This window comes from Aspergillus stella-maris, assembly GCF_047715825.1.
Source record: "Aspergillus stella-maris strain CBS 113639 unplaced genomic scaffold BDV14scaffold_25, whole genome shotgun sequence".
Classification (NCBI taxonomy): Eukaryota; Fungi; Ascomycota; class Eurotiomycetes; order Eurotiales; family Aspergillaceae; genus Aspergillus; species Aspergillus stella-maris.
The window spans coordinates 70,984-83,822 of record NW_027396819.1 but is presented as its reverse complement, the minus strand read 5'-3'; the positions used below and the strand labels follow the sequence as shown (position 1 = coordinate 83,822).

Below are 12,839 nucleotides of genomic sequence, written 5' to 3'. Positions count from 1 at the left end.
GAAAAGGAATAGCAAGATATCAGCTTCCCCTGCATCGAGCCAACGTAGACATAATCACCCACCCGGCCACACTCAACGGATGCACCCTCTCCAAACCCAACAGACTCATAACCGCAACACCCAGAATCAACGCCAACCGGGGAAGTGAATAGTCCATAACCGCCGCGGTCGCAGTATCATCATCGTCATCGTCATTCTCATCTGCAGTCATCACCTCCTGCTCATAATGGATTCTTGCAGCTACCGGGACCACCCACCGCCAGACCAAGCCCCGACAAAGCCCCTCCACGAAAAAGAAAATAAGCACTTGCAGTGCCAGCTGTTCCAGCGGTGGCAGCCCAATAGGATTAACTGGATAGCTGGTAGTAACAGGGTGGAGTGCGAAAAGAAATGGTAGCTCTAGGGCTGCTGATGTGAGGAGGAAGAGGGAGAGCCAGAGTGGGTACCGGCCCTGGTGCCCGTGAGATCTGCAGGCTTTCTCTTGGCTTTGATAATAGAAGTAGTAATATCTGTCCACGAGCACGGGTGGGAGCGAGCAGGTGAAGATGAGGAGGCCGTTTGCGACTGGACTTGAGGAGACGGTTGTTGCGATTGCGAGGTGGAAGGGGGTCGGTGACGTTAGGTTCATCTTTGGATTGATGGGTCTGCACTGTATCGAGAGTGGCAAAGGTTGGTTATTGCGTCTGAGTGAGAGTGTCTCCAACATCCGAGAAGCCGAAGGGACGTTCATGTTAGATACCTCCATTCCAGTATCTTCTCCTCTCAGTAGTATAGCTCACAAGCAAACAACCCCGCACTCAATTCTTACTAGACAATCCCTTCTTGTCTATGCATGTCAGCTATTATGACGCACAATCACCGCAGACAACAGATTTACCAACGTCATACAGATCCTCCACCTGCCCCCGAACCCTGCCACATCCAGTCCAAAAGCCTTGTATCCAACACCACTTTTTGGGCACGGAGTACCAATATCTGTTGTGATACCTTGACGTCCCTTAAAACCCCGTAGTGTGACCCGCAAATAAGATAATGTGGTCGAATCAGAAACAGCTTACTCTGCTGGATCTGCATGTCAGCCATTCATCTTATCCCATCCAATCGAATGTTTGTTTGGGTGGTACAGAGCCTGAGCTGAACAGCAAATCTGCAAGAACATGCCACTGATGGCCCGCTTACCATAGCCGACCTGGTCAATGCGACTGAACCAGAGTACGCAGTAACTAGCCCCCCGATATTGCTCGTGGCTATCATCTCACTCATCACAATCTTGAGCGTGCTCAGCGCAGCGTCCAGCTCATAATCACCGCGTCCTTCAGCATTGATAGACCACCGCTCTCGCAAGCCTATTGCGCCGCAGAATCTGGTGCAGAATTCATGCAAAATGGCCTCTCTAGTGATAGATCCCAGCTGGCCAGCCAGCACGCCGCCGCCAGGAGTGGTGCCGAATTTCGACGACCCGCCGTCGCGAAAGACGACGATCATTGTGCTGTTGGCGGTGTTTGTACCGCTCATGCTGTTGGTCGTGGCTGCGAGGGTGTTTGTCCGAACGCGTATCACGAAGATCTGGGGGGCGGAAGACAGTGAGTTTCATTTCATTTCGATCCTTTGTTGTGTGGGACACTGAGAAAAATCTAGCTACTTGTATACTTGCAGCGGTGAGTTAAAGCATTGCGCGAATGTTTCTATAAAGCTAACAAGGCAGTGCGGTTCCATCACTCATATGGTACTCTACACTCAGAGTCAGTTGCTGCCCCAATTCATCTCCTTGACTAACGGCTGTAGCTTTACCTCTGGGCCTGGGACGGCACATGTGGGATGTCCGAGCAATAGACCTCCTAGACCCGTCTTCCAACCGGGTACAACCCCTCAGGCAGAATGGATTCCACCATCGGAGCTAACAGGACCAGGTGCTCTCAGCCGGCGGCATTAGCTTCCCCTGGACGCTCTGCTTCGCTAAAATCTCTATTCTCCTCTTGTATAAGCGCATCTTTCCACTCCGCCGGGAGGTGATCGCGTCGTGGATCGGGATTGTCGCCGACGCCGTGATGTACGCCTTCTGCATCGGCATCGCTATCGGCAGTATAGTGAAATGCGCAGGGCTGCAGAGCGGAGCCGACTCGTACTGCCGATTCAACGCGGGGCCGATGGTCATTATTGTCTCTGTGGTGAATGTCACCACGGACATCTATGTCTTGATCTTGCCGATTCCGCGGCTTCTGCATCTGCAGGTTGACCGGTGGCGGAAGATCGGGCTTTTAATGGTCTTTGCTAGTGGATTGGGGTTTGTATTAGTGGCCACTGGTTGAACGAAAGCGTTTCTGATCTTGATATAGTGCCTGTGCAGCTAGTTTGGCCCGGCTGATCAATTTCTCTATCAACTACCACAGTACAGATACATTCTGGATCCAGGGCCGTAATGCTGAGTTCTCGTAAGTTGCAGGCTTATGGATCCGGCAGTCTTGGAGACGGCTAACTGTGGTAGCATCGTTGAGATGAATGTTGCTATTATTGTCGCGTGTGCCACATCGCTGCCTGTGTTCTTTACGCAGCTCCGCTCGCTCGGCTCGTCGTTTTATAATTCTGCTGTGTCTCTGCTGCATATCACGCAGGGGACTAAGAGAAGTTCGGTCGCCGCGTCTGGGGAGAGCAGGCACTCGCGTGGCAATGCAGGATACCACAGTTTGGAGAGATTGAAGGGTGGCCAGAGAGTGAATGAGAATGAAAATGGAAATAGACGGGGGGACTAACTGGATCAGGAAATGCGAGGTATCAATTCTGTTTGAATTAAGTAGACAAATCAGTCAGTAAGCTGAGCTGCAGGTGTTTGTTTGTACCACCCTGCCCGGCATAAAGAGCTGCCGCTCCTCCTTTTCTTTCTTTCATTGCCTTCCACCGCTCCAAGTCTTCTTCCACCCCTCCAAGTCCATCAGTCTTCTCTTTTATCTCTATCTCCCACCCATCATGTCCAACCAATCCCTCAGCCCCGTCCTCATCACAGGCGGCAACGGCTTCATAGCCTACCACATCATCACCAAGCTCCTCGCCGAAGACCCCTCCTGCACCATCCATTGCCTCGACATCAACACTACTAGAAACACTCACCCCTCCTCCTCCGTCACCTACCACAAAGGCGACCTCTCCAGCCTCGCAGACGTCAAACGCATCATGGCCCTCGCCCGCCCGACCATAATTTTCCACACCGCGTCCCCCGAGTTCTCCGACGCGCCCGAGGCAGCATACAACGATGTGATTGTAACGGGCACCCACCACCTCCTCACAACAGCCTCTACCCTCGGCACCGTGAAAGCACTCATAAACACCTCCACCTCGGGCGTCATAAACGACAACCACAGCGATCTCATCAACGGCTCCGAAACCCTGCCCATCCTCCGCCCCCCCGTCCAAAAACGCCTCTACTGCCTCGCCAAAGCAGACGCCGAAGAAGCCATCCAGGCCGCGAACCGCAAACAGGGATTCCTCACCTGCTCGCTCCGTCCATGTCTGACATTCGGCGAACGAGACACGAATTCCATGGGGAAGATGGTCGCCGTGGCTCGGGCCGGCCGATCGAGGTTCCAGATGGGCCATGGGCGCAATGCGTATGATTTCGTATATGTCGGAAATCTGGCTGATGCGCACCTCCTCGCTGCGCATGCTCTGCTCTCTGCGTTTCCTAACCCACCTCTTCCTGCCGAGCAGCGGGTTGAAGGCGAGGTGTTTAATATCACGAATGAAGAACCATGGTTGTTCTGGGACTTTCAGCGAGAAATATCGAAGCAACTGGGGTTCCCAATTGCCGAGAAGGATATCGTGGTGATACCGAAGTGGGTGGGATTGGTGATGGGGTTTGTAGGTGAGTGGGTTGTGTGGGCGGTTAGTCGCGGTACTCGGGCGGCGAATTCGACCCGTGAGGGGATCCGGTTTAGTACGTTGGAGAGAACGCTGAATGGGGAGAAGGCGAGGCGCGTATTGGGGTATCAGCCAAAGGTGGGCATGGGGGAGGGCCTTGAAAGGGGGGTTGCTTGGTTTAAGGAGAATCCAGATGCAATTCCGTAGGCACGTGCTTGCTGTTGTGCTACGCTTGTGCTGCGGTCGTCTTAAAGAGCTTTTAGGATTTGATACCGTGCCGGGCTTTACTTCAGGTCTTTTGGTTGGTAGGATCTAGCTAAAACCTAATTGTATATCTGCTAAGTTTAATATGGTCCTTGTTCTCCATTGAAGTGCTTCCTATATATCCACAACCCTATCTATATGAAAATAAACCATACCAACCACCTGGTCCCACATGCAATCAATGTTAAATCATCCCTCATAACTCTACATTAGCTGGAGTGATTACTATCTACCAAAGATCTGTCCCATGCGCATTGTCAACTCATGCCCCAAAAGAATCCCCATGCGCATCTTCTTTTTTTTCTTCCTGCAATGCGAGAGCATACCGACACCACCAGCAATCCGAGTGTTTCACAGCAATCAAGGCACCGCGCTGCGCCATAGCCCAGGAGATAATCAACGCAAGTGTAGCCGGCAGGATAAGACGAGGAGGCCGGCGGAAGGCACTCTTACCGACGGCAGTGAAGGCGCCGAGCATGTTGCCGTTCCGGGACAGCTTGACGGGCCTCAGGGCGCATACGTGCCCAGTCATGAAGGCAAAAATGGTGACACCGAGACAGCCTTGCCACGGAATCCGGAATATAGGTAACTGGAGAAATCTGGGGGCAGCATCTTCAGTGTCCCGCGGGGAGAAGAGATCCATGTCCCAGATGCGAGCAAGATGGGTGTGGACGATGAGGAATGAAGCGACACCTCGGAGGCCCTGAGTCTGTTAGCAGTAGCAAGAAAGCGAGAAGAGGAAACGTACCACTTTTTCGAGGATCGCCTTTGACATTTGGATCACCGCCGCTCCACCTCCCTTCCGCAGCAACGATCTCACAACCAAAGGTAAACAACGTTCCATAGCACAGTACAGCGGGGTGCGGCCATAGCGGTCTGGTGAAGCTAGGTCAATGTGCTTCTCACCTATCAGAACATTGGCAATGTCTTCATTGCTGAAGCTAAATGCCCAGAAGATTGGTGACAATTGATAGAGATTGTCTCGTGCGTTGATGTTGGCTCCCTTTGCTAGAAGAAGCTTGACGACTTGGGATGTTCTTCCACCACAGCAGTAGCCAAGGGGGTAAATCCAGTCTCATCCCTGTACTCAGTTTGGATGTCTTCCATCTCCAGAAGCTGTTTGATTACACCTGCATATCCTAGATTCGCTGCACACCACAGCGCGCTCTGCTGTGCATGATTTGTCTGTTAAAACCCAATAATTGACAACCGTCGTCTCTGATTGTTCTTGAACTGATTCAAAACCCTGTTTTGTATGAAGTGAGTAGGTAGCCATAAGAAGATTGGATACAAACAAACAAACTTCATTCATTGACAGGTTGTGTTGGATACTGTTTGGCCAACCGTTTGAGTGGCTTCTTTTGTTTGTATTCTTCTTAAACCATTGGTAGATGTCTTGAAGAGATAGTTTCTTCCCAGGCGCGGCTAGGCAAGTTACATTGACCCAAGCCTATAGCCACCTCCTCCTTCTGATTGCTAGGGTACTTGCAATGTATTAAAGATCTTAAAGATGAACCATTTTCCGAGGAATCCAAGGTTGAATATGTAGTTGATGTTCTGTACTGGCCCGCCCGGCAGGCATTCGAGTATACTATCAAGTACTTCAGATAATTACATAGTTCCTCTCCACACCACCTCCCCAACAAGCTCCAATAGATATCGCTCACGGTGCTCAAGTAAAGCATCCGCCTCCTTGCCAAGGAACAATTGACATTCACTCTCCATTCGAATCCGCTCGTCGTCTGATCCGTTTTGAAGTTCATCGCACGAAATGATGGGTGTATCGGTGCCAGCAAAGATCGGGTGATCGGGCCGTCGCCGCGCGAGCCAGACGCAGAAATAGTCCAGTAGCTGATTTTCCTCGATAAATGACACGCTGATATCGAGTGACATGGTTTCAGCAAAGGATGTGAGAGTGCTTTGTGCTGTCTCCACGGCTGCCAGTGATATCAAAACGTCGTCTACCGCGTCAACGCCATCGTAATCGGACATGGATTTTTCGCTCGCTAATAGGCCATCCAGGAGGTCTATGTCGACAGGACGATCGTATCCCAACTTCCACTTCCAAAACAAGTTGCTAGCGATCATGACGATGATACAGGGGATCAAGACAACGTATCCCCACCACATTCTCGCGGTGACCATTGAGGCCATCCCAGCGATGATCCCATTGAGACCGTTGATAGCGGCGTGCCATTGAAACCGTCGGAAGCGCTGTCGTAGTTTTGTTCGAATGCTCTGGACTGCCGAGTCGCGACAACACGCAGAGTAACGAATTTGGAGGCGATAGACCAGATATCCCGACCAAAAGGCGTTAAAGACACCAAACACTGCGGCGAACCCATTTCCAATGAACCCGGAAAGTAGATTGCTGGCATCGAACACTCGAGTATTCGCTCCCCAAATGGCCATGATTGTGCCTGTTCCCACCAGTAAGGCACCGATCCCCAGGAACAAGTCGACAAGCATACGATCGATGACTTCTGTACCAAGTTCGCGATAGTTGACTCCCAGGACAGCAGATGTTTTCTCGTCGGGATATGAAATTGCTTTCAAGGCCTGTCGCTCAGAGTACAGAAGAACAACATTTCTGCGACTCAAATAAAAATCTCTAGCAGCGACCAGAGACACCATAAGAGCGATAGGACCGCCTATAGCCATCAGTATCATGGCGTGGCGAGGCACCGGAATTTCATTCCACACATTCGCGGCAAAGTCCCCTGCATTGGCAAGCTCAAGGAACCCAACACCAGCGAGGAGATTATTTCGAAGTGCGCGATGCCCGACCGTGCGATATTTTCCTCGTCGTGACTTTTCCAGGGCGACTGTTGTGCGGTTGCCAGAACCAGGATCAGAACATATGGGCGAGCCCGCGCCTGCCATCTGTGCCATGTTGCAGGTAAACAGATGGTTGGAAGAGAATGGAGAAGAAACAGGATCGGATCGAAGAATAACTTGGCATCGCCCTGTAGGGCTGAGCCGATTACCGCCGTTCTTGTCGTGGGTCAAGTTGGATCAATGGTTGCGTAGGGGGGTGGGTCAGCTAGGCATCCTCATTCTTTCCAGCAATCAACATCACTCCTCGGCTCTTGGAAAAAGCCGTTATTGGCGATCCGGTATCTGAGAGCTTGGTTGACCGTGTTCTGGCCGGAAATAGAAACTGGCCTGAGAGCCCCTTGCTTCCCTACGCGTGGATGCAAGCATTGATGTCTACCCGGTCCACGCGAAAGATAGTCTAACAGAATCTGCCCGATTTACGTATATGCTCCAAGACTGGTCGTGCGTCTCTTGGTTTACTTTCTGGTTGTTGTTCTCGTTTCGGGGGTATTTTGCTTTCCGAATATTCCGAGCCCCTGGTCTTTCGCAATCAGGGCCCGACGGTGCATATATCCAGCCAATTTCTGTCAAAAATAAAAAATAAACAATGTATTTGTATCATTCTCAGAGTAAACTTTCGTAGCTTCGGTCTCGCGAACACATTCTTACGAAGCAATTGACATCGTTTGCAGAAATATATACTTGCACGGATGGCCTTGATTCGCTACTCTCCGCCCTCTATGTAAGGGGATTCTCGCCATAGTTCGTAGGCATCTAAACGAAACTACGCGCAAATCGGAGCCTTCAATATCTTTACGATATACTTTCCATGTAATATCCCTAGAGATTGATAAGGATGATAAGAGTTCATGCCCCCAGGCTCGTCGCAATCACGCTGGCCGTGGAAAGCAGTTCCTCGTCATGGAACTTTCGTCCAACGATCTGAATCGAGCATGGCGCATTCTGAACGATATCCGGATTAACTAGACAATTATCAATATTCTTTCTCTTCTGCATAAGGGATCGAGACTTACAGTCCGCATCAGCCGAGTCCAGCGACGGATCCACCTTCCCATACGGTATCACACACGCAGGCCACTATGAACATCAGCGTCGAAAAGCAGCGGGCAACAAGAGAAGAAAACAAAGCTTACATCAATCAAGTTCCAAATGACCGTATACGGAGGAACTCCATACGTATCATGTGGCCCCGCCGTCTTGCTATGCCCAGGCATAATAATTGCATCGAGCCCATTCTCAAGCCAAATCTGGTGCCATGCAGCAACGAACTCGGCCCGCTGAGCATTCAAGTCAAACACATCATCTATGGTAAATTCCTTGTCCCCAAAGTCAGGAAGACTATGGTGTAGCGACCGAATTGGCGGCTCCCCGCTGGCCTCGATGTGTTTGAGCGCACTGTGGCTCGGGTCCAGCGAGCAGAGCTTATACGCTACCATTGCCGCGCTAGAAATGGACGGTGCATCTTGCAGGACCTTGACTGTGTGCCCTGCGCTCTTGAGCGCCGACACCGCTGCATCGAGCGAGCGACGAACTGGGGGATTGAAAGGGTATTCCGAATCCTCTCCCACAACGCCGACTGTAAATGGGCCTCCTTTAGCCGGCAGGGTTTGCTGCCACGGCACAGCCAACGCACTCGGATCCCTATTCCAGGGGTTCAACTCCATGACCGCGTCCATGAAAAACTTCATGTCCCTAAACGTTGTAGCTAACGGGCCCGCACAGGGCACCATCCCCGGACTTCCATTCCGGGCGCCAGAAAGCTGGCCGCCGTAGGGAATGCGTCCGGCCGTCGGTCTGAAGCCGAATGTCCCGCAGCAGAGCGCTGGGATGCGAATTGAGCCCGCTATATCTGTGCCGACGCTGAGGAGCGAGCCGCGCATTGCGACTAGGGCGCCTGCGCCTCCGCTGCTTCCGCCTGCTGTTAGGCTTGTGTTGTGTGGGTTTAGAGTGCGGCCGAAGATGTTGTTTTCAGATTCGGCGGTCTGGGTGGGCTTGTTAGCTAGTTGATTGCGGATGGGTAAGGGGAGGAGGTCGTACCATCATGGTTTGGGGGATGTTGGTCTTGACGTAGAGAACGGCACCGAGCTCAAGAAGGATGTCGATGAGGGGAGCATTGGCTAAGGCCGTAGACTTGCCGATGAACGAGACGAATCCCACAGTGGTTTCGTATCCTTTGACGTTGAACGAGTCCTAGTCCATTGGTTTGCTGTAATGGTACAATCTAGGCAGAGGATTCCTACCTTGACGCTAATGGGCAGGCCATGGAATGGTCCCTTGGTCTTTCCAGTCTTCTGGAAGTATTCATCTAATTCCTTTGCACGGGCGATTGCCTCGTCGAAGAATATCTCCGTCAAGCACGCAGTCTATACAACATCAGCAAGATATGGGACAGGTAGAACCAGGTGTCTAACCAACTGCTGCGCAATCGCCGCCCGCTTACAAAAAGCAACCGCAACCTCCTCCGCAGTATATTTCGCAGCAGCAATGGCTTCCACCAAGGCCACAGCATCATACTTCTCCGTGATGTCAAGCTCGGTAGGTGAAAGCAGACCGCAGTCGCCGGGTATATGGAGAACGCTAGACGTGGAAGTCTCATTGACACCTTCTGTGTATTTGATGTCTAGCCGCCGCTCAGCAGAGACCTTTGTCGCAACCTCTTCTCTCTTCTTGGCTGCGATGGCCTGCCATGTCTCGGGGGTGAGATTGGTGACTGTCATCTTGTGTTGTTGGAGTCTGTGGTGTGGTCGACTGGAGTCAAGTGCTATTATGTCCTATTTAAGCTATCAGACCCAGGACTTCCACAGCCCCGTAGCTACTGTAGGCGATCCACAACACTCAATAAGAAGGTCTTAGCACTACTCCAATTTGCGAAATGCACCGGCTGTCTCACCAATCAGGAATGTCTGTTGCAGGGTATCTCCAAGTCGGAGCGGGGTTGTAGTCGTGGTGAGCATGCCGAGATATAGATACTGAGAATCAACCGAGGTTCTGTGTAGAGGTATCTCCGATAAATAAGGTAACATTGTTCTCTTGTCTACAACATGGTACTCGAGCTGCATACATACGTGCAGTCTATACGCAGTATGGAAGGGCTGCGCTTTCTGGCGCCAGAACCTGGTCGTAACATCGGGTAAATTTAATATCAAACTAGTATAAGCCACGGGTTTGGCTCTACCCATGTACTATGGTTAAACTACTCATTAAATCTTCCTAGCACCCGGCTGCAAACGAGCCATCTCCCTATACCTCTTAGCCGTCCAGACTCGCATCTTCTTTCCGTACATAATCATGGGAATCAAAATAAGTAGCGTGCCCGTCGAAATGCACGCCACAGCAATAAACATATCTCTCAATCCACTAGCCTCGATCCAGGGCGTGACGGCAAAGACGAAAATGGTGGAAAGGCCATTGCGCACGAATGCAACGCCTACGAGGGCGTCGCCAACGATCTGTGACGGTTAGCTTGTTCCTAAATTGTGATGTGATATCTAATACGTACATCCTGATAGCAATCAGCAAGATAGGTAAGTGCGACAGCACCGACGGATGAAAATGCAAAGCCGAAGATTCCACTGCCAAGAGCAAGGGACCACCAAGGCCATCCCTGTGCAATGTCAGTCAAGCTTCAAAATCCCATGAAGGGGACAACTTACCCATGACAAGCCCAGGCCAAAAATAAGTATACCTAGGGGCGTTGCGAGAATAGCAGGTAGTCCTAAATGCAACCGTGTCTCCGGTTCAAAGATACCGTTGTTGCGTTTGGCGCGCCACAAAATATACCAGTCATTGATTGGGCCACCGAGGGCAGCTCCGAATAGTCCTCCAATGAAGGGAGGAAGACTGAACAGGCCAATTTGAGAGGAGGTATAGTTATATGGCGGATATGAAAGGTACGATGATTGAGTCGTCGACAAGATGGAAAACCATGACAGGAAGCAGCCCCAGACAAACGCAGTGAAGGTGACCGCGGGAAAGCTGACCAGGACCACTAGCGGGCGCTTTATATTATCGAGAAGGGAGTTGTCTGTCTTTGTGATGAAAGCCATTCGCTCACGGTAGGACTTTTTCCTGTAGCTTGCGCTGGAGTCTGGATCTGTGCGCATATATTCTCCTTCGATGTCGCTTTTCTTGACTGTCTTAGACGCAATCGTCGCTAGTACTTGGGTGTCTTCACCTTCCTGAGCAATAAGGGTGGGGATATACTTGCTTTCTTCATAGAAGAAAAGGAAGAGTATGAGGTTGATTCCAAGCATGATGGCCGTCCACCACCAGATCCAGCGCCATCCTTGCGCAGAGGCACAGTATCCAGCAGCAACAGGGGCAAGGTATGCACCCGCGTTGACCATAACATTGTAAACAGCATTGGCCGAGGCACGCTGGTGAACAAAGAAGAGGTCCACGATAGTCATCTGCACAATAGCCTCGCTGACCGCGCCAGCAAGACCACTTAGCACGTTGACAGCAAGCAGCTCTCCGGTCGAGTTAACCCTGGCATTCCAAATGCCAGACGCAAACTGCACAGCTGTGCTGACAATATAGACCGAGCGACGACCGTATTTGATTGCAAAGGGGATAAAAAATATACAACCGACTGCAAGTCCGGCCAGGTTTGCAGCAAACGAATTGTTGAGGTTCGCCCAGGAGACACTGAGTTCCGAGTTCATATTCACCCATACGACAGTTCCGATGTCAAGGAGAACAAAGGTTGCCAGGGTGTAAAAGCTCGCGATGACAAAGTTGACGGTTTTGCGGGGTTTTGACCAGTTCTTTTGACTTGGTGTTAGAGATTCCAACATTCTCTCCGGGTGTTCCGACGACTTACCAAGGGATCATTAGGGTCGTCTGTTGGCCTAGGCTCCAGAACAATGACCGCAGCAGACTGGCCATGCCCGACTATAGACAGTCAGCATAACCACACTCCTGATCACATGGTTCAAACTCATACCATCTTCAATAGTAACGGTACCCGGAGGCTCATCTCTTAGTGTCGTTACATTCATGATGAGTTTTTACTTTGAGCCACTTGCCAGTTTCGGAGGGAAGAGTCCAAGAATACTAAACAATCCACGAAAGTTATGGCAAAGAGTCCAAAACATGGACCTCTTTTATAGTCGAGGCAACGTCAAGCTGAGGCATCTATCGGGGTTGATCACTGCTATCAAGGACACTACAAGCTCCAGAGGCTTAGCTTAGTGGAAGGTGCAGTGCTGCCCTCATGGCCGGGGAAGCAGCGACCCACCCTCAGAGGCTTGGATCAACTTGCAGATAAGATGAAGTCTCTTGATTCCTAGTTCATGCAATAGCGTACGGACCCGGTACCAAGGGGTGTTATCTCTCCCTGGAATCGCATTCAATCGCATTCATCTCCAAGTGGGGTAATTCCCTATATCCAATCACAGTCATCGAAGAGCCGGTACAATTCTCAAAGACTAAGATAGCACAGACGCTTATGATAGGCTTTCCGAATCCTGGGGAAGACTCCAAGCCAAGATGGTGTCAATTCCTTATCGGCACGTTGAGATGAAGTTCAACCCCGAACCAAGCTGGGACCTCAGGTTCCCTTCAGCTCATCTGTGATCTTAAATCATGGCTGCAATCTGTATAGTCCCCCAAGGTTGGTGCTCCTTTTTCGACTGTCCGCAGGATACTGCTTCTAACCAGATCAGCAACTCCGCGACAAGACCCGCCGACGTCTCCAGCATCGATCCCCGCTTGCGATCGATGCCATGCGATAAGAGTCAAGTGTGTCCCTAGCAACACGTTTAAAGGCTGCTGCCGATGTTTTCGCCTTCATCACCAATGCTCATACTCAAGGAGGCGTGGGATGCCTGGTCGCAAGAGGAAGCGACAGAACACCAATTCCACAACATTATCCGTTTCCAGTG

General features: G+C 51.1%; 7 protein-coding genes across 7 annotated transcripts; 2 read left to right on the top strand and 5 right to left on the bottom strand.

Moving 5' to 3' along the window:
- Nucleotides 1-19: 19 nt before the first annotated feature.
- BDV14DRAFT_199844 (uncharacterized protein) lies at nt 20-628 on the bottom strand (the record flags this gene model as incomplete). The annotated part of the gene is made up of 1 exon (XM_073773369.1): nt 20-628. One exon carries the CDS (start codon nt 626-628, stop codon nt 20-22), a length of 609 nt encoding a protein of 202 aa, XP_073628402.1.
- Nucleotides 629-1,236: 608 nt separating this feature from the next.
- BDV14DRAFT_172676 (uncharacterized protein) lies at nt 1,237-2,843 on the top strand. Its single transcript, XM_073768619.1, has 7 exons — nt 1,237-1,583; nt 1,639-1,658; nt 1,711-1,742; nt 1,786-1,859; nt 1,911-2,284; nt 2,337-2,432; nt 2,486-2,843. The coding sequence occupies exons 3-7, from the start codon at nt 1,724-1,726 to the stop codon at nt 2,748-2,750; spliced, it is 828 nt and encodes a 275-aa protein (XP_073628401.1). The 5' UTR covers nt 1,237-1,583; nt 1,639-1,658; nt 1,711-1,723; the 3' UTR covers nt 2,751-2,843.
- An 8-nt stretch (nt 2,844-2,851) lies between these two features.
- On the top strand, nt 2,852-4,292 carry BDV14DRAFT_172675 (uncharacterized protein). The gene has a single exon (XM_073768618.1). The coding sequence runs from the start codon at nt 2,965-2,967 to the stop codon at nt 4,057-4,059; it is 1,095 nt and encodes a 364-aa protein (XP_073628400.1). The 5' UTR covers nt 2,852-2,964; the 3' UTR covers nt 4,060-4,292.
- An 86-nt stretch (nt 4,293-4,378) lies between these two features.
- BDV14DRAFT_199841 (uncharacterized protein) lies at nt 4,379-4,891 on the bottom strand (the record flags this gene model as incomplete). The annotated part of the gene is made up of 2 exons (XM_073773368.1): nt 4,379-4,819; nt 4,865-4,891. The coding sequence occupies 2 exons, from the start codon at nt 4,889-4,891 to the stop codon at nt 4,379-4,381; spliced, it is 468 nt and encodes a 155-aa protein (XP_073628399.1).
- Nucleotides 4,892-5,647: 756 nt separating this feature from the next.
- Nucleotides 5,648-7,076, bottom strand: BDV14DRAFT_172674 (uncharacterized protein). The gene has a single exon (XM_073768617.1). It carries the CDS (start codon nt 7,006-7,008, stop codon nt 5,728-5,730), a length of 1,281 nt encoding a protein of 426 aa, XP_073628398.1. The 5' UTR covers nt 7,009-7,076; the 3' UTR covers nt 5,648-5,727.
- A 724-nt stretch (nt 7,077-7,800) lies between these two features.
- BDV14DRAFT_199839 (amidase signature domain-containing protein) lies at nt 7,801-9,671 on the bottom strand (the record flags this gene model as incomplete). Its single annotated transcript, XM_073773367.1, has 6 exons — nt 7,801-7,916; nt 7,968-8,031; nt 8,088-8,936; nt 8,992-9,144; nt 9,195-9,317; nt 9,366-9,671. The coding sequence occupies 6 exons, from the start codon at nt 9,669-9,671 to the stop codon at nt 7,801-7,803; spliced, it is 1,611 nt and encodes a 536-aa protein (XP_073628397.1).
- Nucleotides 9,672-10,154: 483 nt separating this feature from the next.
- On the bottom strand, nt 10,155-11,954 carry BDV14DRAFT_189546 (MFS general substrate transporter; the record flags this gene model as incomplete). Its single annotated transcript, XM_073771217.1, has 5 exons — nt 10,155-10,403; nt 10,454-10,558; nt 10,608-11,720; nt 11,777-11,847; nt 11,900-11,954. The coding sequence occupies 5 exons, from the start codon at nt 11,952-11,954 to the stop codon at nt 10,155-10,157; spliced, it is 1,593 nt and encodes a 530-aa protein (XP_073628396.1).
- Between the last annotated feature and the right edge of the window lie 885 nt (nt 11,955-12,839).

Excerpts from the sequence above, each read along its gene's own strand:
- BDV14DRAFT_172676 (XM_073768619.1), top strand. Across the intron at positions 1,860-1,910 it reads TAGACCCGTCTTCCAACCGG|GTGCTCTCAGCCGGCGGCAT; the intron begins GTACAACCCCTC and ends TAACAGGACCAG. Across the intron at positions 2,433-2,485 it reads GGCCGTAATGCTGAGTTCTC|CATCGTTGAGATGAATGTTG; the intron begins GTAAGTTGCAGG and ends TAACTGTGGTAG.
- BDV14DRAFT_172675 (XM_073768618.1), top strand. The coding sequence starts at position 2,965 with ATGTCCAACCAATCCCTCAGCCCCGTCCTCATCACAGGCGGCAACGGC.
- BDV14DRAFT_172674 (XM_073768617.1), bottom strand. The coding sequence starts at position 7,008 with ATGGCACAGATGGCAGGCGCGGGCTCGCCCATATGTTCTGATCCTGGT.